Below are 26382 nucleotides of genomic sequence, written 5' to 3' on the forward strand. Positions count from 1 at the left end.
CCCACTTAGTAGAGAATTTGCCTCCAGATCGACGAGAGGTAATAATAGGCCTTTTCCCCACAAGAACTTGTTCACCCACTTGGAAAGATCTAAGGCGCACCCTTTTGTTAAGAGATCGAGATAGACGAGCTTGATAACATTCAAGGCTTTCTGAGCTTCAACCTCTTTTCATCAAGAGCTTCCAATTCTTCTAAGTGTAAGCGAGCATTTTCTTCATCAGTGAGTTCTTCTTGAATGGCAATCACAACGATGGGATTTGATGCTCAAGTGGAAGGATTTCTTCAAATTCATAAACAAGTTAATAAGGAGTTTCTTGCTTTGGTGTGTGATATGTGGTCATATATACCCAAAGAGATTCTTCCATTCTCTCATGCCAATCTCTATTAGACTAAGACAACCTTTTTCAACAAGTTGCAGAGCGTGTTGTTAAATTCTTCAGCAATCCCATTAGTAACAGTATAATACATGGAGGAATTGAATTGTTTGAAGCCAAAAAGATCACATAGTTTATTCATCAAATTGTTATCAAATGGCTTACCATTGTCCGTCAATATATATTGAGGAATGCCAAAACGATATATAGTTTTGATTCGGATGAAGTTAGCCACATTTTCCTTCTTTACTTCCTTAAGAGAAACAACTTCATCCCACTTCGAAAAGTAATCAGTTGAGGCCAAAATGTAAAAAGTCCACTAGAAGACTTTGGAAATGGACCAACAACATCCAAACTCCAAACATTAAATGTCCAAGATACAACAGTTAGGTGCAATACTGCAGGTGGTTGATATATAAATTTAGCATGGAATTGGCAAGCTTTATACCTTTGAGCATAATCTAAACAATCTTTCACCATGGTTGGCCAATAATACCTCATTATTTTTATATGGAAATGAAGTTTTGGCCTAGATTGATGCACTCCATATACTCCAGAATGTGCTTATTGTAGGGTTTGAAGGGATTCATCAGGCCCCAAACAATGTAAGAGCACTCCATCAAATGATTGTCTGTAGAGTGTATCTTTGTAATAAATAAAATGGGGGTCTCTCCTTCAGATTTCTATATTTTTGGGGGGATTTTCTAGAAATATTTCATAACAAAGATAATCGATTAATGGTTGTCGCTAATCTTCAATTTCAACCTTAAGAACGACAGCGAGATGCTCAACTTTGCTTTCTTCTTATTCGTGGTCATTTGGTGGAGGAACTACCCGTCTTTGGCAAACAGCGACTTACGTTTGATTAGGCAAAAATAATGTATAGATAAGGCTGCTATGCATCAGCTCTCTTATTTTTCTTCCTCAACACATGTTGAATATTTACCTCTCCAAGCTAACTAACCAGTCTTTGAGCATATTTGAGATATAGGACTAACTCTAGCTGCTTGACCTCATAGCTACCCAAAAGATAATTGATCGCCAACTTGGAGTCTCCAAAAACTTGTAGTTGAAACTATTTTATATCCACAACCATTTCAATCCCAAGTATGAGCGCTTGATATTCAGCAACATTATTGAAGCAACGTTGTGTCCGAGTGAAAGAATATGGCAATACTTCTCCTTGAGAGTGATAAAAACTATTCCAATGCTAGCTCCTTCACGATGTGTAGTGCCATCGAAATACATCTTCTAAGGAGGTTGAATTTCGATGACCATTGTATCTTCATTAGGCAATTCATCAGACAACTCCTAGTTATCTGGAATTGGATGGTCAGCTAGGAAGTCTGCTAACGCTTGTCCTTTTACTGCCTTTTGAGGAATACACACAATTTCAAATTGTTAAAATTGGAGGTACCACCTCGCTAATCGATCACTTAGGACAGTTTAGACATGACAAACTTGATAGGATTTGCTCTTGAGACGAGTCACACAATGTGAGATTGGAAGTAATGCTACAACTTCTGAATAGAGAAGACAAGTGCCAAACATAACTTCTCGATAGGTGAATATTTGAGATCATGGCTTCATCATACTACTCAAGTAATAAAGTGCATTTTCTTGGCCTTCATTGTTTCCTTGAGCCAAAAGTGCTCCTACTGACCTTTCATGTGCTGAAAGATATAATATTAATGGTTTTCCAGGTACGGGGGATACCAATACTAGAGGCTTCATCAAATAGGACTTAATGCTTTCAAAAGCATTTCTGTAAGCTTGGTCTCATTCAATAGGAAGCCCTTTCTTCATGAGGCGACTTAATAATTGGCATCTTCCAGCCAGATTTGAAATAAATCTTATAAGATATGCCAACTTACCTTGTAAACTTTTTAATTCATGAATATCCTTAGGCTCGGGCATTTTCAAGATAGCATCCACCTTAGCTTGATCAGTCTCAATACCTCGATATCGAACAATAAAACCGAGGAACTTCCTAGAAGTAACTCCAAAGGAACAATTCAACAGATCCATTCTGAGTTGGTATCTGCGACGTCGTTCGAACACCATCCTCCAATCTTGTAAGTGATCATCTCTCTTCCTTGACTTTACCACTAAGTCGTCAATATAACACTCTATGTTTTTATGAAGCATGTCATCAAAAATATTTTGCATGGCATGTTGATGTGTAGAACCAGCATTTTTCAAACCAAAAAGAATTACCTTGTAGTAGTATATACCTTTAGGGGTGCGAAAGATGGTAAGTTTTTCATCCTTCGGTGCCATGCAAATTTGATTTTATCTAGATGAACCATCCATTAAAGACATCGCCTCATATACAGTCGTAGCATCAATCATGAGCTCTGGGATGGGAGGAGAAAATTCATCATTAGGACAAACATTATTTAGGTCCCTAAAGTCAACACAAACTTAGATTTAGCCATTCTTCTTTCTTATAGGGACTATGCTTGAAATCCATGTAGGATACTTAAATTCACGAACAAAACCAGAATCAATAAGCTTGTTTACTTCGGTTTCAATCAAGGAAACCAATTCAAGTTTGAAGTGACGTTGTGCTTGCTTTACAAGATGAGCACCTTGTTTGACAATAAGATGATAAACAACCACCTTGGGGTCTAAACCTGACATCTTTTTGTAACTCCAAGCAAATACGTCTTTGAACTCCATAAGTAGCTCAATATATGTGCTCTATTCATCAACAGTTAGAGAGGCACTTACATATATGGGTTTTGGATTTCAATAGCTCCGAGATTGACTTCTTTTAGTGAATCAATCGTTATTTTCACCCTTCTTCAAGCTCAGGTGGTGCATCTTTAGCATCTTCATCCTATTGAGGAACGCCATCATTGAAAGATATATGATGACATACATGAAATCAAGGCATATTTCCTCGACTTCCATATAAGATGAAGCATTTTGTTCGTCATGAATGGTGATATGATATGATGACCCCACACTTTCTTCATCTTCCTCACGTTCTTTAGTATGGACTATAGTATGAGCTTTTGATTTGAGGACCTTTCCGCGTGAAACTACAAGTTTTGTCTCTCGCCTCATTCTAGAAGGAACCAGACTTGGGCAATATGTGGTCAAGATCTCCCTTATAGAAAATACGGATACTTGGATCCTTCTATTACTTTAATGACGCTTGTGTTCCTTCTTCAATGGTCCCAACCTATCAAAGACAGAGGTCTTTGGTTTTGTAAGTCGATCAAATACAAAAGGCTTCTCATTAAATGCCGTAGACTCCTCTTTAGTAGTAATGTAGTTACAACTTGCCCTTTTTATGAAGATACGGATTGGTGCGGGTTGTTTGTAACCCAAACCTTTACGTGATTGTTTTAGGGGGTACCCTTTATCCATCATCATCCTTTGAGTAGGGTTAGAAGATTCAGGTAGGAGCTTGCCCAAATTGAATGTTTCATTGGGATCATATCCAGCTTTCGCTAATAACTTGTAGGCATTTGGGTCAAAACCCTCATCTGTACGCTTTGCAGGAAGTACTAGATTTAGAAGGGAATAGTGGTTTGATGATTTGACAAACCCTTAAAGCAACCTTGTAGATGACTGAATTGCATCAATTCGCTTGATAGGAAGGGTCAAGTCTCCTAACGCATTACCTTGTAGTTCAAAAGATGGATCTTCAACCTTCCTTGCCTTTGGGACATAGCGAAGAACAAGAGTCACTTCCTTACTTGAAGATGCCTCATTTATCTTTTTCATATCATAAAGCACTTGATCTTTTTCCACTGTTATCTTTACCTTACCAGTTGTGAAATCAACCTTCTTTACAAAACTTTTGGTCCATAACACATCATCAACCTTAACCTCCTTTAAGACATAATTCTTTAAGTAGAATTTTACATCGGCAAAGTATGATTCAGCCTTGGTAAAAGGCTTATCGTCAGCAACTATCTTATTTTCGCACCCATCTTCACAGTACTTCAAGAATTGATGGTAGGTGGATGATACCACTTTTTTCTCGTGTATCCATGGCCTTCCTAACAAGATATTATATGAGGTTTTTTGCATCGACACGTGCATGCATGCACTCAAACGCATATCTCCCATATTTATTTCCAATTGATAGCTCTTATATCTTTTTGCTCCCTTTGATTGAATCCTTAAAGCATCAAACGACTTTCACATAGTCCATCCATCAGTATGCCAGCTCGTTGACAGTACGAATTGGGAGAATATTGAAGCCAGATCCATCATCAATCAATATACTACTTACTCCTTGCTCAAGAACAAATCCAATAATAAACATAGGGCGATTATGGTATGTTTCACCAAGAAAAAGATCATCATTAGTGAATGTGATTTTTGCATCACAAGTGTCCACTTCTTCAAAGACACGCTCAGTGAGTTTTTCAGACAATGGAAGCGGCAGCAATGATGGATCTTCCTTCTTTGTCTCTTCCTCATCTACTTTACAACATGAGGCTTTGATATCTCCATATTGTGCACGTAACCAGCATGGTAGGAATTCTTCGAATGTCACTGGATGACGTAGCCTTTGATAGTGATTCTCCTCCATTTTTATTTTGTTTCAATTCTTCTTTATCATTTTATTATTGGGTCTTTTCACCATTTCTCCCCTAGTCAATTGCTTACTTGACTCCCTTTGTAAATTTGTCTTGCATCTCTCCACCAAGTCACAAGAATCCAACTTTCATCATCAGTTTGACCAGGACGTGATTCACTTTCCTCTTGAGATCCTTCCTCTACTATTACGTTATTTATTATAGGGAGAAGCAATGGTTTGCTTATATCGATAGGTTCAAAGTCACCATAATCATATTTGGTGATGATACAGTTTGGATCCCATCACATTCATATACTTTGAAAAAGTTGCAAGAGACAATGAGATCGAATGAGCGAAAAGTGACAGAGACTTGATTCGAACTTTCCTTCTCATTTTCGAGCACGACTTTTCCTTCATCGGCCAAGTCCATGACTTTCTCCTTGAAAATGAAGCACTTTTCAATATGGTGGCCAATTAACTGATGGTACTTGCAATAATTTGGATCACTAGTCCTTCCAGCTTCATATGGCCACTTTATTTCAGGTAACTCAATGAGTTTCGACTCAAGGAGTTTTTCAAAAATTGTTGGAACATCAGAGTCTAAGAATGGATACTCCTTTGCTTGTATTTGCTTCAAAGTTAACTTTCGGTCGGATTTATCCTGTAAGATAATTGTCTGTAAACTTTGCAAGTTAACTTTCGGTTGGATTTATCCTGTAAGATAATTGTCTGTAAACTTTTCTTCTTACTCACTTTTGTAGTGACATTTAAAGGTGTGGCATTAACGTTCATTGATTCTTTGCTCCCAGTACTCGGCATAAACTTACCCCCCCCCCCCCCAACCCCCTTTTTTATTTCTTATTTATCCTTCCCTTTGCGAGGTTCATAAATAGATGGCCCTTGATTTCGACCTGAAGCAAGGGCGGCCCAACGAATTTTGTGGCCTAAAGTCAAACTTTTTAAGGGGTCTTAACTTTTTAATTTTTTTATTATTATTTATTTGAAGTCTATTTTTTTTAGCTTTTCTTAGATACAAAGTTATTAATGGTTTTCTTATAATCGGTAACTCCTAATAAGTATTTCTCAACTGAAAATATAGCTAATCCATTGAACCTTTCTTGTGACATTATTGTTCTTAGGTAAGATTTTATCAATTTTAATTTTGAAAACTTCTTTCTGCTGAAGCAACAGTAACATGAGTTATTAACATTATTCCATAGAAATTTAGGTATTTGGAAAAGAATTAAATCTTTTTATTTGATTAAATGTATCAATTAAACTGTAATCTTCTAATTGTACTATTTTCCTTAATAATTTTAATTTAGAAAATTAATTTAAACCATCAATATCGAATTGTTTATTATGCTTTAAGGAACATTCAAGATTAAGGCAATATTTTTTTAAATTTCCAACATCTAGCGATCTTAGTTTTTACTACCAACTAGAAAGCCAATAATATTTTCATATGCTTTGAATTGTTCAAATCTATTTTGAAGTGAAAAAATAGCATTACATATTATATATAAAAGTAATCAATTCTAAAGGACCCTTCGAAAGATTTTGAGATTTCTTTATCAACATTAACATCAAATTGTTACTACCTATATATCACATGTTTCTTACGAAATTCGGGTTCGATATTCATTTCAATTGAAATTTCCTAGGTAGAAATCATAGTAGTTACACATCCTTCTTCTCTATAAAAGAAAGAAATTAAACTTTTTCACTTCATAGAACCTTTTTTAAAAACTTATACATAGTCTATTAGATGTAACATAAAAAGGGGCCTCTACAAATATGAGGCATAAGGCGGTTGTTTTACTTGCTTTATGAAAGGGTTGTCCCTGACCTGAAGACATGATTAACTCCATATCATGAGCATGTGTAGCTAATTCTTCAAAAAATTTAGGCTTGATACCCTGTAAGATGTAGCAAAATTCCCAATAGATTTCTTGAATACACATTTCTATTCCAGAAGCTTCACTAAGTCTGTCTTTGCAGTTGAGGCTTGCATTCCTCCATCGATTGATGAAATCAACAACTAGTTCATTATTCCATTGGCGTGTGTTCAGCCATACGCACAACGCGCCTTGTGCTGTAAAAGCGAATGAGAAATTCATGTTCAAGTTGCTCCCAACTATCGCTAGAACCAGCCTCGAGATTAGTGTACTAATAAAAAGAATTTTCTTTTAAGGAGCGAACAAACTGTTTGACAAGATAATCTTCATGGTTCCAGCATTATTACAAGTTTTGACTAAGTGTGCAATGTGTTGCTTTAGATTTTCTTTACCATATTGAAATTTTAGGGGTTGATAACCTTATGAGTCTCCTTTATCTTGCATCATAGGGAGCTTTCCAGGTGCATTACTTGAATCTCCCTCCATCATGCTTTCAACTCTATTTATCAGCTTGACAATTTGATTTTCATGATCTTACATATCCTTCATTAACCCTTCAAATGTCTTTGTTAAATTTGCGAGTTCTTAACAGTTGAAGTATTAGTCACCATTTCTTGGATAACCGCCGTGGATGGTGGAGCAAAGCATGGATTTTCTGTTATACCATACTTTGAGTAAAACAACTCACGTAGAGTGATTGGAGCAGATTCAGTGATCAAGACATCATCATCATCATCCTGTGTGATGAGATTCTTAGATCTTGATGGGCTAAGTAGAGTTAATGTCTCCTCAATAATTTCAGCAATGTTCGCTCATTCTGATTCAGTTGAAAAAGATCTTGCCCCATTTGAGGAACGAAAATCAAAGGTAGGAACTGATGCAGACGACACTTGAAATGCTTGTTATCCCAACAAGTTTGCTTTGTTCCTAGTAATATGTCCTACGCTTTCCATAGTAGCGTCCAACAAGTTTTCCACATCAGAGTAAAACTTGAAATTCATAGCCCTAACAATAGTGAATTTGAAGTTGGTCTTCTTAGGAGCCATTTTTGTGTCTTGAAATTTGGTAATTGAAAATATGAAAGATAGAGATTGTCCCACTGGGCGTGCCAAAATTTTATAACAACAAATTTTCACGTTGAGAAAAATAAATAATCAAGACTAAAAAAATTGCGTAACAAATGTAGTATTTGATTTCAAAAATGATTAGTGTTACAATATCTATGGTATTCCTCTGATTCTTCAAAAATATAAACTATCCGGATGAGCTTGATTTTGATTTTGATTCAAGAGCTTGTAAAGCTTGGTCTTGAATCTCTGTCTTGAACTTGAGTGAATTATCTGCCATGAACAAGTAATTTGATCTTGAATGCCTTGATATTTGATTCTCCCTCGTTCTTGATCTTGAACTTGAACTTGTAGCTTGAGTGCTTGAACTTGTAGCTTGTAGAGAAATTTGCGGCGTTTGATCCACAAGCTCTCTGCCTGCTTCTTGTTCTCACTTCTAGTGTCTTCTAGCTTTATGAAACCTCTATTTATAGTTGTAGGGAGTGGTATAGCTCTGCAATTTGATTGGTCCATTTGAATTATCAATACCATCTAGACACTTGACACAACTCTATTGATTGTTGATTTGACTTGGTATGCCACCATTTTTTGACACATGGCATGATTTCATTAGCTCATTTATTTTGGCTTGGATTGCCACTTCACTTTATATATGGCATGAGCCTGAGCTTTAAGATGGGCTAATAACTATTTGGACATTGGGCTAACAAAATGGGTTCATCATTTAATTTGTAGCTCAATTAGATGGACTAGTCCAACACATATATGTTGGACTTAAATAATTAATCCAATTACTAGCCACAATATTGTTTGGACTATCATCTTAAATTTTATATAGTCCATATTATTTTATAGATTTGATCCGATAAAATTTAATTTTTACATTCTTATTCACACATGTATTGGTCACACATTAAACTTATCATCATGTTTATCCGAAAATAGTTTATTTCTTTATAATTAGCTTTTATTTAAAATAAAAGAATATTAAACTATACAATTACACTAATATAATCAAACATGACATTAAAATATATTTTAATTAAATTGTGGTAAATAACTAAGTGAATTATAACTATTATACTGTACTTGACTTTTAATTATATGGTGCAACCATACCATAGAATGTATTACTATTGTAAGAAAAATAAAGTGAGCTTTCACAAAAAAAACACTAGATATTTTTTTCCATTTGTCCAAGCCCCACTTTCGGATCATAATTGCTTTATTATTAATTGAAAATGAATTAATATTAAAAACTATTAGTACTAATAACTTTGCATATTATAAAATAAAAGGGTTAGAAAAACAAAGTTCAAGTAAAAAACAAGGCTTGTTCCATTTCGTAGCCCCAGGGGAGATTCAATTTTGAAGATCGGAGAGTTACAACAAACCAGAATCTAAAGTAAGGATTAAGAGATGATGGGGGACAGTGGCAACGTGCGACAATTGATGTATTTTGCGGTGTTGTTGATGGTTGTGTGTTTATTGCAGAAGAAGGGGGAAGCAATATGGTTGAGTCTGCCGGCGACTGGTACAAAGTGCGTTTCCGAAGAACTCCACAACAACGTTGTCGTTTTGGCGGATTACGTTGTCATCTCCGACGATCATGTGCACCCCACCCCCACCATTTCCGCTAGGGTATGCATTTGCCTTTCTACTTTTTGCTCTTAAATCTTATGGAATCTTCATTTGATTTACTCAATTGGATATTTGTGATGATTGAATAGTTCAGATATTCCAAGCTTCAGGATTATAAGCTAGAAGAAATGTTACCTTTCAATTGTTACCCCTAGGATGAGCTGGAATAATGGTTTCTGTTGAATGATGGGTTAAGATTGGAGTGTGAATTTATTGTGTCTGTTAAGAGTGTCTAAGTGAAATTGGAGCTGATTATAGGATCTTGCCTAGTGAGTTTCTGGTTAATGTGTGAGTGAAGGTGCCTTGCCGATTTAGTTTTGAACCCAGTATTTATACGAAGGCTTTCGTTTGGTTGACATGACTAAAAATGATTATCTATTCAGTAAGATTGGTTTAATTGCTCTTTTTCACTTGGTTGACGTCACATCCATCTGCTAGTTTTTTGCTTATATATATAATAGTCTAGTTTGGCATAATGGTTTATCATTTTTTGGGTTATGGGGATTTTGCAGACTTACTTCCAGTGCTAATTTTAAAAAATTTGTTTTCTGAATCTGCGGGAGCTTGAGATTAAGTGGGTCTCTACTAATTTGAGCTTAAGTTTGCACTTTCCGTTAGTTGGTTGAGAGTGAAAATAAAGTCTTGTTTTCACATTGATAAGATTACTAAGCAATGCCTGCGGTGTCTTGGCTTCTCAACTCCGCACTTAGGACTCTAGGCTAATTTATTCATGAGGAAGAACATTGATAAACTTAGAGAATCAAAAAGCAGATACTGTTTCCTTTCTAGTGGATGAAAAGACGAACCTGACAAAAGCTCTCTCTTGTTATCTTTAAAAAAAATGAAAGTAGTCAGATTAGAATCATTGTTCAGTATTAGCCTAAGCCAAAATCAATCATATTTTCGCTGGAAATGACTAGTTTGCATGTACGATCTTCTATTTTATTCCTTGAATGGAAGTATTTCTAATTTAATTATAATGACCAGTGAAGGACTAGTGGAGAAGACATTGGTCTAGAATGCAACATTTGCATTTTGCATATTTCATTGATTTAGTAAAATAATATTTTGGCCAAATACCTGATAGCCCCTCAACTTGGTACGATTTGTCAGGTAGATACTCCAACTTAGCTAGTGACGAGATAGACATCTCTGCTCGACCGAGCTGTGTCACATGAACACCTCATGCTGACATGGCAAATCGTATGTTTTACACTTGCATTTGAGAGCGTAAAAAGCTTAAGTTATGCTTCTTCTCTTTCTTTTTTCCAAAACATTTCACATTCCTTCAAAAAAAATTGGTGAAACACAAAAAGGGAAAAAGAAGAATGAAAAGAGATGGACTATTTGATGAGTCTCCTGTGGGATTTTCCCGTTAGGTTCATTTTCAATGATGGTGAAGGTGACAGTTCACTGTCTGGAACAAAAGGGAAAAAGAGATGAAATGCAAAGGATAGGTGTTGTTTGCCAGTTGGAGGATTTCCGATAAAGCTTGGCGAGGCTTCACTTTTTACGATCTTCACTCGCTTGGAGATTTTTAGAGAAGTATATGTTTAGGTGCTATATTTTGGTTTTGCTTTGAGAGGAGGGCAGAAGAGAGGAGGTGAGAAGCGAGAAACTTGTTACTGAAAACTATTTTCCATCAATGTTCGCCAATGGAGGTCAGTTTTTCGGTGCTCTAGAGGTGTTCAAGGATCGTGGTGGTGCTGTCAAAAGAGGCCGGGTTTTTAACAGAGAAGGGGAGTTAGCGTGGTAGAAAAGAAGTCGTAGTTGCTGGAAAGTTTTTGCAGTCATGTCCTCTGGTGTTGAAGGTGAAGGTCTTTGATGATTTGAGGGGTCATTTTATATAGGTGATATAAGCATGAAAACACAAATGTAAAATGGAAATAGAAAAGGGAAGAAGAAGATTGAAGGTAGATGCATACTTGATTCTAATAGATAATAAATGGTAAAAGGAACCACATTCCCTTTTTGTTTTCGTTCTCAAAAAAAAAGGAACCACATACCTTTTATTAAGAAATCAAAGTAAAACCTAGTCTATATGAAACCCTTGAGAGTAATGATTCCTCAAGCAAGCTCCATTGTAGTTTTCAAGCAACAAATGCATAGTCCAATTCTCACAAGAGAGTTCTATTATTATCAAAGTCCAAATCCTGCAAAAGAAAGACTAAAGATTAGGCTATCATTGAGCTAAATACCCATAATTAGGCTCTTAAACAGATTGGCATTTTTAGTTACAAGATTCTGCCTAGTTAGACGTCACGAGGGATCGCGAATTCTGGAATTTCAGCTATCTTCACGATCATGATGTGCTCAGATCCAGCAGCTTTTATCTGATCCTTGTTTGCCAATTTTTCCTTTGATTCTTTATCTCCCTCCTTGGATTCCACTTGCACAATATTGTAAACTCCCATGGGTGATCCGAAAGTCTTCTAACGCCTCTATCTTCATGATTACTCCTTGCAAGTCCTTGAACTCCTTAGCTTGACTTCTAGTGAAAGGCCTTGATGCTCCTTGATTCATATCAATAAGGGAGTTGGGGTTCGTACCGGTGGCTTTACTGTGGTGTCATTAGAGGAAATGGGTGGTGTAGTGGTTTTGAGTGGGTGTTGTTTTGTGGTGGTGAGTGTTGAAGTTTGAGGTGAATCTGTAGTGGCTTTGTGATGGTTAAATGGCCTTCTGCACTGGTGAAGAAGGGAGTGGGTTACTGGAGGGGTGTGACGAAGAAGACGATTAAAGGGAGGTGGGATGCTATGTTGCTCGGATATGAGGTACCCAATATGAGTTGGATCTAAAGGTCGGAATGATCTTAATCTAAATTCTAAGATTAGGCGGTGCGAGTTGGAGGTAACCCACGTAGGTGCAGATTTAAAGCTCAGATTCGTCATAATCTAAATCTTAAAATTCGGGGTACGAACCCAAACATGGATAGGAGTGCTGAGATTCAGCTAAAAGTAATTCAAAATTTTAAAAATAGAGTTATGTGAAATATTATGTGAAAAACTTACATGTAGCTTGTAGACGGTAGTAATTCAATCCTTTTTTGTGATGTCGGTGGTGAGTAATTCAATCTATTATTCTAAGGAGTTATGGCAAGATTTCTTTCATTCTCCTACAATTTACACAACAAACTAGATGTTAAAACCACATTAAATTATAACAAATATAATAAAAATAACACCCAAGGGTGTGGCCTAATGGTCAGTGATGTGGGTTGAGAACTGTGAGGTCTTAGGTTCAAATAGTAATGGAGGCAAAAACACTAGGTAATTTCTTCTCGTTTGTCCAAGTCTTGGTGGGCTGAATTATCTGGTACCTGTTGCTGGTGGGAGGTAGCATGTACCTCGTGGAATTAATCGAGGTGCGTGCAAACTGGCTCGGAGCCACAGTAATCAAAAAGAAAAGTAAGATAATTTGACATAAAGAGAAAGAGAACTTACTTTTTCCAAGAAGCGTCTAACTCTTGATCTTGCTCCATGTTTGTCTTTGTTAATTAAAACAAAGAAAATATGTAACCTGTAGTGGCAATGAAAAATAAGACAACGTAAAGAAAGTGAAATATGAAATCTTAATATATAAGATTTTATTGACAGAAAGAAAGACACACGTGTCTGATTGTCATTGTCTCATAGCGTACACTTTAGCATTCAAAAATCGGTCAATTACACGACCACCAAACCAAAATAAAAATTCAGTAACCCCCAAGAACAATGAACTTTTGAACTATCAAAAACTGAAAAGCATATTCAGATTATGAACTTGTTTTCTACTCATAGCCTTATCATATTAATTTCCAAAGACAATTGCATCTAATTGAGTTTCATCTATTGATGGTTCAATTAAATCATTAGCAATCTCATCAATATCAAAAGAAGCTCCACCTAAAGCAACATCGAAATGAAAATGAATAGAAATATTAGAAGGTTATGAAAAAGAAAAACTTATCATACTAAATAAATTAGTAAAGTAAATATCAAATCAAGGAGATCTAGACATACCCAAATCACATTACTTGCTTGGACCACATATATTGATCCTTTTTGCAAGAGAGAAAACGTACATTTTAATGCACAAGGACTATATCTTTGGCTCTTGCAGTAGCTGATTTTTTTTCTTAATATTGGGAATCAAATAAGTGCTCCAACTCCTTTCACAACAAGAGAAAGAAGCCAGTTGCTAAAACTTGTACACCATGCTTTGCAAAAGTGGAGCCGACACTATGAGCCACCAAGAAAGAGGCTCATCATACATCATAACCTCAATCACATGAGGCTCATTAAAATAACCATTCCCATTACAAAATGCGCCATACTCCATAGACAGTTGCTTTAAATATATGAATTTTTCAAGTATGTTTGGAAACATTTGATCCTATTCGATAAAATCTCTCTATCATCGTTAGGAGTAAGTATTCAAATGACATTGTTTTCACCTCGAAGCCATATATTATTTTGGAACTGATGAACGTGCTATACAATGCAAAGATGTATTACTCTTGTTCCACCTTAGCCACAAAAAATTCTTAAATTATATTAAAAAAATCGAATTGTCTTCACTTCCTCAATCATTGTCCCACATATCATAAATAAGATGCAACTTTGGAGAACTAAGATTGACACTTAAAGCACAAATACAATTGGTTGCATAAACTTCAAAAGTATTCAATACTATCACACTATTATCATTCAGTATAAGAGTTTAATTCACGCATTTTAGCTTCAATTCCATTTTCTTCTTTATAATTTACTCCGTGAACACTAGTCATAAAAATCAGCGTTGTCAAAGGCGCGCTTAAACCCTTAAGTGAGGCTCAAAACGTGTTGAGCACTTTGCCTCGTTTAGTGGGTGCTTTAGTGTCGTCGTCAAGGCTCTAAGGCATACTTTTCCTTATCAATGAGCGTAATCTTGAAAAGGTGACAGTAAACTATTGATAGTTCATTTTGTCATATATTTTTTCAATTTCTTTGTCCATATATTTGTTATTCATGCTTATAATTTATTAGTCTTGGACTATACATACATATTTGTATTCTTATTCCATTTGCAACTTTCTTCATGACATCTAACGCTTTATATTCGATTTTGACTACTCTTCCCTATATACAAGAGGTTCTCTACTCTGCCCAAAATTAGAGAGCCTTGCATAAAATTACGGTTCTCTACAAAAGCCACCCGAACATCTGAACAAATAGGAATCTCGTGGGTGCATAGATTTCCTTGTGTGATTTTCAGGTATTAACATAGACAGACACATACAGTAGTTGATGTGAGAAAATAGAGAAAATCCTTGTGTCTCTAGACGGTTGTGAGAGAGAGCAGAAACCAGTATACATTGCAAATATGTGAATAGTGATGTCTAACATTGAGTGTTATTATAGCTAAAAGTTTATGATGGCTAATTGGTAGGTAACACTGTTAGGGCTTTTGCAAAATGGTGAACCAAGAGCATGTATTCCCCCATAATTAAGTAGACAGATGGTTGTCCGTTATTGGAATTATTTTCTTCTTAAAAGCTTTTGCCATCCATTCAAAAGCATAGTTATAAAGGCTTTATCAAAGTGTATTCTTAATTTGCTCGGTGTAACTTTTAAGTTACTGTTGAAATTATATCACGTGCTTATTCTTTTTTATGTCCATCTCTGTGCGTTCACAATGCTGGTCCAGTAATGCTAGAAATATAAAATAAAAAGCTGTGCATTGTATCTTGTTATATAATTTCACTACATTTTGATGACAGTCAAAAGCAAAAACTCACACATACACACAAAGTAGAGTAGGGTGCTGGAATCCGAATAATTTGATTTCAGGTGGCATTGATTTGTATATAATGGATTTTGATGGCCCTTCTTTAAAAGGAATAGCTTTTGGGGTGGTGTATATTTGCCTTCTTTTACCCCCTTGAGCCTCAGTCAGGATTTGCTACGTATTTAGTTGAGAAAGCCAGTTAGCTCATATGTTGGCCTAGAACATAAATAGATTCATGTTGACTGAAAAATGTGACTTATGTATTAATTTTGCAGGTCACCTCGCCATATGGGAACACCCTTCATCACAAGGAGAACATAACACATAGTCAGTTTGCCTTCACAACTACTGAGGCTGGCAACTACTTAGCATGTTTTTGGGCTGATAATCCAGGAGGTGGGAGTCTGAGTGTTAACATTGACTGGAAAACTGGAATTGCTGCCAAGGATTGGGAATCAGTTGCCAGAAAAGAGAAGATAGAGGTGAGATATTGAGTAGTTCAATAGGGGAACCAATGATGGTATCTTGTATCCAACATCATGGAGAGTAGCGACAGTGAAAGCAAGACCGGCAAATTTCTAAAATCTATTCATTCAATGCCTCTTGATAAATAAGTTACTATGATAGACATGGTGGCATAATATGATTCCTTCTTTACATAAGATGGTTGATGAATAATAGATCATATAGTGAGGCAGAGTCTATTTGAATTGGTGATAGCCTTGAAATTACTTGAAAAGACGAGAAGTTGTAAAAATTACTAGTAAATTTTGCTGTTCCACATGAATCCTAGATCTTTCCCTGCATTTTCTTGTCATTCTGTGTTTTGTTTGGCATGGTTCTGTGCATAGAAAACACTTGCAAGTATTTTTGACATTGATATATGTTTGGCATGGTGTAATGGATACTCCTGCCCATATATTGACTCTGGGAAAGGATCATATATGGTGCTGTTATCTTGTTCTGTTAAGTTGATATTTCCATTGTTCTAAAAGCTCTAAGAATTTTACTTTAACTTTCTACCTGTGGTAGGGTATTGAACTCGAGCTGCGAAAGCTTGAAGGAGCTGTGGAGGCCATTCACGAAAATTTGATTTACTTGAAGAACAGGTATATAGCTTATGGAGGCAAGAATTTTTATTTGTTTAGTTTTGTTCTTTAATCTTTTTACTCTTTTTGCCCCTTCAGGGAATCAGAGATGCGGGCAGTGAGTGAAACGACTAATGCACGGGTTGCTTGGTTCAGTATCATGTCTTTGGGAGTCTGCATTGTAGCATCAGTGCTGCAAATATTATATTTGAAGCAATATTTCCAAAAGAAGAAGCTAATCTAGACTTTCTTTAGGTGAAAATTTTTCCGGGCTAATAGAAAAAAACCTTAGTTCTACCATCTTTTGACACTTTTGTTAGCAGTGTTTTTTTGTGATATTAGTGGATCCAGCTTTTACCGTGTCAAACAACAAAGAGAAGATTTAATGTCCAGTTTTTTTGTGCATACATGGACAGAAATACTATGTGCAGCATAACTTGGAACTATTTGCTTTTCTTATTGTCCTTGAGTTGACAGTGTTGTACATTCTCTGAAGCATCTGCTTAGTTAAGTAGCACCACTATTTGCCTCAAATGATTGTGAGCTCTGGGTTAGGTGATGGTTTAAGTTACATACACTAAACAGTGTAAATAATTTCTACACTATCAACACAATTCAACTGGATATAATAGGTTATTTCATTTTCAAGGTTAGCACGTTAGATTTGTTATGAAAAATTACATATTGTCGGTGAACTAAACCTAATAGGGTAAAAATAAAACTTAACCTAATAGGGTAAAAAAAAATTTACTGCTAGCGCATGGAAATTAAATCGTAGTTTATTATAGTATAGTTGCTCTTTTATTTTTGGAATGAAATAGAAATCAGTTCATTCCCCTAAATGGGTTCTATGGTTGCACATAGTCCTTTTCTTGACGAAAATGTATGATTAGTTTCTCTTTAATTGATTATGGAAGAGCTGTTATGGAACAATGAAGATTAGGGCTAATAGATATACCCATAATAAATAAATATAAAAAAAAAATCTCTGATGTGCTTGTAAAAATTACATTATCTCCCTTTTTATACAATTAAATGTGTTCTTATCCAATTAGTTAACTGATTTGTGCATATACCATGGTATTGTTAAAAAGATTGAGAAGCCTAAGCAAAAGGATACTTTTGTCCCAAATGAATTGTTATGCTTTAGTTTTGCTTAAACATAGTTCAAATTGAGATTAATGAAGTAATAGTATATGCAATTGGTAAGTCTATCGCTAACAGCAGCATGTTAGCACTAGCTCTTTTACACTGCTTAAACAAGGGGAATCTATAATTTTTAAAAATACAGTTGAAACCTTTGTAATTAGAAGGTGAAAACCAGAGAAAGTTTGTGTAATTAAATCCTTTATTTCTGTTTGCCTTCGGAATAAATTAACAATGGCTTGTAAAAGCCTCTGAGGTAACGGTGATAAGTGGGCTGGTCCGGGTCCTAAACGGGCCAAGTGGGCCGATCCAAACGGTCCCGGGCCGATCCCAAATTAAAGGGGCCAAACTGTCCCGATCCAAATGGTCTTTTTGTAGGAACCGGCCCGGGAATGGGCTCACGAACTCATGGTCCCGGGCTAAACGGTCCCGGCCCGCGGGCTAAGTGGGCTCAACGGATATTTTTTTAAAAAATATTAAATAAAAATTAGAGACAAGAAGATGTTAAAAAAATATCTAAGGCAATGCCTTGTAAATTTTATTATAGAATTGTGACCTAAATATTTTAATTCAAATTTAAAGTCTAAAAACAAAAATATTGTAAAGAGATATTCGAAGCAATGCCTTGTAATTATAGAAGAAAATTAGAAGGAGATTGTGATAGATTGATGATTTTGTAAGAAAAATGAAACAATGAGGGGTATTTATAGTTGAAAATAGAGAAAAAGTGTAATTATAAAAAGTTTGGGATTAAAATAAAGTTGGGGGTTAAATGACTATTTTGTAAATAGTCAACGGCTATTTTGGGTGACCCAACGGCCAGATTTTAAATGCCCTAATAGGTAGATTTTTTTTTAAATTTTGACCGTTGGGACTGTTTGGCCCGCCGGGGACTAGTCCAGTCCCGGTTCCAATCTATAGCGGCCCACGAATACTGGTCCAACCGATCCAGGACCGGGACAGTCCCGGTCCCTGACCGGTCCACTTGCCACCTTTACTCTGAGGTCGATCTTATAAACGACGAACGAAACTTGGTTCAATTTGCATAGAAGTTTATTTACCAACAAATGAATAGGTCTTAAACCAAAATAGTAATTAAATTTGAAAAGTCTGCGCAGACATCGTAGCAGAAAACATAGTAAGTGATAAATAAACCTGGCGTAGAAGATTGAGAAAAGTACTAAGAGTTAGTATGTTTTACTCACTTTTTGCGCTATATTTACATACTTGAATAAGCAACCGCAAATGAGCTAACTCCCTATGCTGTTTAAGATTTCCAAGGAGTGTAGAATTAAGAAAGTGAGTGAACTCAAATTTATCAATATTATGATCAGCACAATTTGATGGAACAGCTGCTCAATCCATCATTCCTTAAAAGATGGAAGGGCTGCTCAATTAAAAATCATTAAAAAATCTTCACAAGAATAAGTACTAGATTTTACACACCAAATTTGATTTAACTAGCTAGCTTGTTCATTAAGCTATAATTTGATTTTACAACAAACGAGAACAGATAGTTTACATGGTAGAAATGGATCCGTTCTTTTCTTTTTGTATCGTCAGGGTCAATTCTTTTCAATTAATGTGATTCCCATCATTTTGCCTAACAATATATATATCCCATAGTTCTGATTTTTGAAGTTAAAGTTTGCTATTGACAACAATCTTGACCATGAAATACATAAACCAAAGCTTCGTGGCCATCATTTTGTCTGAAAATGCTTCCAAGGCTCTAAAATATTGCTGTTCTCGAAATCAAAAGTCATTAGCATCAATGAGTTGAGTTCCATGCAAAAGTATAAACTGCAAAGTATCCAGGATTTCCAAAGAAGTCATATTTACTATTTGTGGGAGTCATGTACTTTACATTTTTTTATTCTTGACAGTATTATATAGTATATAACATATTATATATAACATAAATGGAAGAATTTATAATGTCAATGGCATAATAGATTTTTCAAGTGAAAGTATTTTAAAATCCGGCAAAGGTGACTTTTGCGATAACTAGAGCAAAGTAAAATGATTTTTTTGTAACAAAAAAAAAAAGCGATGATTTTTGAGTAATGAATATAAAGTTGAATGGTCATCCATGAAATTTACTCATTTGTTTCAATATTTAATCTTGAGTTTAGCTTTTAGACACTGACAGAATAAATTTTTATACTATCAGATCACCTAAAAGATAATTACATATTACTTTCCATAATAATTGCGATAGTTCCTAAAAGATAAGATAATTTACCTACAATAGGTTAAAATAAAGTTAGTAAAAATTATCTACACTATGTTCTTATAGGATTCATGTTTGTTAGTCACTCGGAGATGTTAAAGGGTGGATATTGTGCATATTGGATAATGAACTTTTTAAAAATGGGTCGAATGTAGATAAGAACTATATTATCCACATAGAAAATGAATAACCAAATGGATAACCTATGGATAACTAATGTGTTTTAACTTTTACATTTATAATGCCTCAAATTGGGGTTTCATCAAGTTTGGAAGATTAAGAATTCTCTCAAAAGCGATCATATTCATGAAGCCATGGATAATATGAGTAACCATATTATCCGCCGGATAACCCGTTTTTTATCCGTATCAAATAGGTTGGGTCGGATAATTATCCATTTTTTGAATTACCCGTTTTTGACCCGCTCATATCCGATCCAACCCGCTCGTTTGCCGCCCCTATGCATACCTGTTAAGCCTAGTTTTATGATCCCATTGGCAGAACATTTCTCAGGTCAGATAAGTTGTAACTTGTAACATACCTGCCTAATGAAGCAAAGAGTACTGGAAAAAAAAAAAAAAAGACTACTCTGTGATGTTTCTTCAATGGAAGAAGGGATCTAATCAGCAGCCTTCATGTCAAAGAATGTTCCATGTATTCCACCATGGTATTCCTATCCCAAATCAAAGAAAAATATGTCACCATAGTTGGAAGAGTTTTCACTATGCAAAAAAATATACTATACCATCAAGTCACCTAAAAGATAATTAATTTATGAGAGTGGAATTAGTAACCTGCTGGAAAATAAAGTAGGTTACCTGAGATAGTAAATCAAAGTATTGAAAACTTTTAAGCTGTTAGTTTATATTAGTTATATTTTATGATCAAGTGTCATGCCAATTCGTTTGGCGAGGTTTAATGATGGTGAGATAGAAGGTTAGTTAAGTATTCTTTAACAAATGAATTTTTAAAGGTATAATTAGGATATCAAATGAAGTAAGTATATGAATCTAGTTGGAAAAAGCTATTCGGTCGGGTCTACTCATAAAGGGTGTTAACTAGCCCGTTAGCCCATTACTCCGTCCTTCTTCTAAACCCTACTTATAATTATAAATACACCATTATGAGTATTCAAAAATATAGGTTTTCGAAATTAGATCTAGGGTTAATACTTCTTTGCATCACAATAGGATATATTTCTTTGCATCACAATAGGATATATAGGCTGAACATAAAGGAAGTTCTGAATGACGGGTGACACAAGTTATGGTGCTATTGTTAACGAGAAACTCGTAAGTTTCCTATATAGGCTTTTGCTAAGAAAGAAAGAAAGAAAGGGGTTGAACCCAAATCTCACCTCCAAGAAAATCAGTGGTAGTATTATCAAGAGGGTAATTGAAGTATCTTTGTATCCAACTAGATAGCAAATTGACAGGCCACAAAGACATAAGCCTAGCCAAACCCCATACTAAAGGGTTCCTCATGTCTTCTTCCTCTTCTTCATCATCTAAATTATCTCTACTATTGATGTAATTTCTTTGTTGAACATCATAGTTATTAGTGAATCCTTGCAGCTGATATCGACAAACCGGACAAGTATTATGGTTTTCCAGCCATGGAAAAATGCATTCAGAATGATAAAAATGTTTGCAGGGCAGCTCCCTAACTTCACTCCCAACTTCAAACTCATCCTTACAAACAGGACAAACAGTGTCATTAGCCAAATATCCATCTGTTAGTACAACTTTTGGCAATGCATCATTTGCTGAAGATGGCCCTGGCCTATCATTTCGAATCAACTCTTCCACCCCATTTTCGTTTGACGATTCCAGGGAAGTATTACTTGCTTGTAAAGAAAGTATATTTTCATCAGGGCCTATAAATTGGAGAATGGTTCGAGCATGTTGTCTAAGCTGATAATTTTCGTTACCATGATCAAGATTTTGTAGCCTAATTGACGGATCAAGAATTAGAGCCAAGGCATCAAGAAGACGCGAATTTGGAGATGGTTGTAGCCTGGTGACATCCGAAAGGACTAGCCTACGCCTTGAAACATCAAGACCATAGTGAATTTGGCCAAAACAACGAGGACATAATATTTCAGATGGATTGACTGAAGTTGTCCTGATTGATCTTTGGCATTGACGACACCAATAATAATGGAAAGTTCTCATTCTCTGGACTCCATTGACAACAACTTGAGGTCGAGGACGAGGGATCAAGGACATAATTTTTCTAGGAAGGTAGACGGATTTATCAAATGCAAAAATTAGAATTTAGAGGTGGGAAATAGAAAGAAAATGGGAAAGATTTTATATGAAAACAAGGGAGGGAAAAGGGGTGGCTTTTAGGAAATGTTTTGCATGAAAAGATTCTTTGTTCTCTAAATTTAAAGGCTGTTGTCCATTTTGCAGCTATCTTTACTTAGTCATTTATGTCTCCTCTGGCCAAAAGTAAAGCATAAATGAGACATAACACAAGTTTACATTGTAGGTGTTCTAGTTTATGAAGAAAACTATTTCCAAAAAACTTCTTTTTTCACCTGAAAAAAGGTTGAGTATCTCTAGTTGTGAATAAGATTTAGTATGTGATTGGAAATTATCAATCATACACAAACTTTGTGTCTTGACTATACCAATAGTTACCAACCATAAAAATTGTGAATTTGATGCAAGTGAAATCCAGTTTCAAATCAATAATGTCTGAACTTACACTAGAAATAGATACACTATGATTTTCATACTAACATTTCTCTTCTTTTTATTTTATTTTTTGGGACAGAACGAAACAATGACTGAGAAGACAATAAAATAAGGGATCGTTAGGTACTGGTTGGAGGAATCAATTTCAATATAAAATCTCGTGTAAGATAATGCAAGGTTGGTGGCATGACACAAAAATAATCGCCGCATAACTAATGCAACATTTGGCAGGGGCGGACTTAGAACATTGATTATAGGTTCCCTGGAACCAAGTAACTCTTGCGTAAACCTTGTATTTATATTAAGAAATTCAATAAATATTTGTAAATATCTAACTGTGAACTTAGTTATTATTGCATATTAAATTGAGATTACGGTAGGAAACCATAAACTTCATATCCTGGATCCGCCTCTGACATTTGGCAACCGATGCTAAGTAATGTTTGTATTAAGTTACGAAGGAATCTACTATGTGTTATTTATGTAGATTTGGAATAAAATATGAAATAAATATATAAGTAACTTAAAGTGAGATAAAATGTGAAGTAATACATTTAACTTCATAATTAGAAATGCAGAGATTAAACTAATAAAAGCAAAAAAAAAAAAAAAATACCCATTTAAAGCAAGTAATTATGTGAAACAACCCTTGATTATCAATTACCACATAATAATTACTTAATTAAATCTATACTATATTAAAAGCATGAAATGTTCAAGTGGTAATAAAGAAAATTTGTTTACTCTCAGAAAAGCACGAAACCTCTTAGCAAAATATTGTTCACCTTTTTTATCCTTTAAAATTAATTTTAAATTATTTTGCTAATATTTAAGACTTTGAAATAAATTAAGAGCTTAATTGTTAAAACTCTTTCCTTATTAATATAGGTATAAGTTTCAAAAGACTTGGCAATTTTCCAGTTTGTCTTGGCAATTCATACCTTCTAACAATTTTCCAGTTTGTCGACACTAGAAAATAGAGTCGCTCTCGGTTTTCCTTCACCTAGAAAAGGAAATTCTTGACACTAGAAAAATAAAAAAGATTCATGAATAAAAAAAGCTTCCTCTTTCGTCAGAAAGAGAAGTTTGCCTTGTACATATATGCTGACAAAGATAAAATATTGTATTTCACCTGGTTTGTTATTCAAGTGATGAACTCACTTATAACAGCTGATTTTTTTATTTTTATAAATAAATAATTAACGAAGGTGTTTATATAGTTTACAAATGTGATGAATTAAATTGTATGTAATAAGAAAAGAAAAAGACGATTGCGTAATTTGTTTTTGACTTTGTTGAAAAATTAACAGATTTTATTAGGTAAAGTGATGATTATAGTTATACATAGTTTTAACAAGAAACAAATGATTTATAAACGGTAAAAGTTTTAATCATTTTTTTTAAAAAAAAATTAATAACTAAAATATTTGTTGATTTTAAGGTCCTAAAAATAAAAAAAACTACAAGTCTTGTTTAATGTAAATTTTATTTTTAAAAGGTAAAAAGGTCAATAAATATTTTAACTATAATATATTATGTGACCAAAAAATTTATTTTGTTTTTAGTATCGGCCATATAAATAACAATAAAAAAATGGGCACATTGGTTCGCCTCCCTCCAAATATGTGTAATTGTGACCTTATTAACTTTCAGCAAATATGTATAATTTTTAATAACCCTCAGTTGGTGAGTGTATGTCTTCCTCGTCGATAAGCTTGACGGCTAATAGACAATCTGTTTCCACTTATAAATTTTGTATCCCATTTCTTTTGCTAGTTTAAACCCTTCTTTAATGCTACATAATTCCATAACTAGGCTGGAAGTTGGCTGCAACTTACATAATCGTCCGTTTGCATTTTGATACTACCATCCGTATTCAATTTTATCTTACTTGCACAAGATGAAAACCAAATTATTAGTTTGACTTGTCTTGAAATAAAGGTTTAATTAAAAGTACTTCAAAAATTTCCTTAGCATATATCTTTTGGTAGAATGCATAAGAATAATGCTGAATATGATGTATAGTAATGCTGATATTGGTGGAATTTTAAGTATATGATATGCTTAAAATAGGATGAAAAACCAAATAATCACCTGGTTTGTTATTCAAGTGATGAACTCGCTTATACCAGCTGGTTTTTTTTATTTTTATAAATAAACAATTAACGAAGGTGTTTATATAGTTTACAAATGTGATGAATTAAAATTTATGTAATAAGAAAAGAAAAAAACGATAGCCTAATTTGTTTTTGACTTTGTTAAAAAATAACAGATTTTATTAGGTAAAGTGATTATTATAGTTGTACGTAGTTTTAACAAGAAACAAATCGTTTCTTAGAGTAAGATGATAAGAAACAATTTGAACCTCGATTTTCTCGAACCTCTTATGATGACCTCATGCCCGTGACGTAGGCGCTTGAAGTGACCGGAAATACCATGTCAGCTCGCTTTCCCAAAACATCAAATGCGCTTCAGCACTGGTCGGCCACTTACGCCGCTGATCCGGCGCCGCCGTTATATAAATAGGAAGCTATTCTGTTGAACAAAGAACTGTACTTTTTTCATCTTCATCCACTTTTGATCTTTTCCCTTCTTTGCTTCCTTCTTTAATCATCTACTTCCATGGTTCGAACTTGCGATCACAAGGTCACATAGCAGAATCTTTAACAGTTACGCCAAGGCTCCTTTTTTCAAAGCTTCAATTCGAAACAACGAGAGAAGGGCGCCGAATCCTTCCCGCAACAGAAAATATGCGAACTTTACACTGCTACTCATCTCTCTTAACTTCAACCTGGTGTAGCACTTCATTCCTTTTGCTTTCCATGGAATAATGTGGCACTATCATCTACTAACTTTTGCATCCCACACCGGAACAATGTCTCAAGGATGAACATCCTTGGATCGTTGCTCATGCATCTTGCAACCTTCTTGGGTTTTCTTGCGATAGAAGGTGAAGCTACATCTTTTGGTCTTTTTCTTTTGCTGTTCTTTTTCAACGGATTATGGCCCAAAATTTCAACGGAGTGCTCAATCTCCGCTACTGGAAATATAGTTACATTTATCGAGGGTTTTCTGCCCTAAATCTCTTCGGGCATACAGATATTTACAAATATCAAAACGGGATCCCCGGGGAGGAGGTTCCCGAAGATGATGCTCTCCAGGACGTGGCCTTAAGAGTAGATTAGGTTCTTGGCTTCTGTTTTTTGTTTCTTTGTTCCCTTCGTGGATGTTGTAGTTATATTTTGTAACCATCCCTTGCAAATATAAAAGGATCTCTTTGTCTCATTTTTGGCTCGTGTTGAATTTCATTTCGTCTCTATTTGAATTTTGACTGCATAACTTTGGTGATGGGCCTGAACATCGGACTCGAAACATAATAAACCTTTAAGTTTTAATCGATCAATATAATACCCCTTAAGGTTTTTGTTAATCCTCGAGCTAAGCTTAAATTGATTTGATGTGAGCTCGGGATGTCGGGACTCTTGAGTTCGAGCTGAGTGAGAGCAAGGTTTCGAATTTGAATTAGATTTAGCCCTTAGGCTTCGTAGACAGTCCCCGAGTGATGATTTCCTCAAAATCGGGTAGCCCGTGGGCTTAGTAGTCGAGAGAGCATTTGTTCAAACTTGAAATAAAGTTATCCCTTAGGCCTTTATCTATAGTCTCCGAGTGAGAATTTTCCCAAACTCGGGTGGCCCTGGGGCTTAGTAGTCGAGCGAACACTTGCTCGAACTCGAGATAAGACGATAAGAAATGACTTGAGGTCCGATATCCTTGATGTCTCGGTCATGATGCCGATCTCGTGATGTCAGTGTCTGAAGTGATTGAGAGGTCGCGTCTGCACAGTTTCCAAGGCCATTAATTAGGGACGGCTGACGGTCGGCCTTTTGGCTTCCCCAATACGCTTGAGTGACTTTTATAAATAGGCTAACTTCTCAATTTTGCTAAC

General features: G+C 35.2%; 2 protein-coding genes across 2 annotated transcripts; one reads left to right on the forward strand and one right to left on the reverse strand.

Moving 5' to 3' along the window:
- Window positions 1-9173: 9173 nt before the first annotated feature.
- On the forward strand, window positions 9174-16747 carry LOC107825529 (transmembrane emp24 domain-containing protein p24delta3-like). The gene is made up of 4 exons (XM_016652405.2): window positions 9174-9522; window positions 15543-15749; window positions 16300-16376; window positions 16455-16747. The coding sequence occupies exons 1-4, from the start codon at window positions 9301-9303 to the stop codon at window positions 16597-16599; spliced, it is 651 nt and encodes a 216-aa protein (XP_016507891.1). The 5' UTR covers window positions 9174-9300; the 3' UTR covers window positions 16600-16747.
- A 4188-nt stretch (window positions 16748-20935) lies between these two features.
- LOC107825523 (putative E3 ubiquitin-protein ligase RHC1A) lies at window positions 20936-21983 on the reverse strand. The gene has a single exon (XM_016652386.2). It carries the CDS (start codon window positions 21960-21962, stop codon window positions 21051-21053), a length of 912 nt encoding a protein of 303 aa, XP_016507872.1. The 5' UTR covers window positions 21963-21983; the 3' UTR covers window positions 20936-21050.
- Between the last annotated feature and the right edge of the window lie 4399 nt (window positions 21984-26382).

Source organism: Nicotiana tabacum, chromosome 10, assembly GCF_000715075.1.
Source record: "Nicotiana tabacum cultivar K326 chromosome 10, ASM71507v2, whole genome shotgun sequence".
NCBI classification, from domain to species: Eukaryota; Viridiplantae; Streptophyta; class Magnoliopsida; order Solanales; family Solanaceae; genus Nicotiana; species Nicotiana tabacum.

Coding starts and splice junctions, on each gene's coding strand:
- LOC107825529 (XM_016652405.2), top strand. CDS start 9,301: ATGATGGGGGACAGTGGCAACGTGCGACAATTGATGTATTTTGCGGTG. Junction 9,523..15,542: donor CCCCCACCATTTCCGCTAGG/GTATGCATTTGC, acceptor TTAATTTTGCAG/GTCACCTCGCCATATGGGAA. Junction 15,750..16,299: donor CCAGAAAAGAGAAGATAGAG/GTGAGATATTGA, acceptor TACCTGTGGTAG/GGTATTGAACTCGAGCTGCG.
- LOC107825523 (XM_016652386.2), bottom strand. CDS start 21,962: ATGTCCTTGATCCCTCGTCCTCGACCTCAAGTTGTTGTCAATGGAGTC.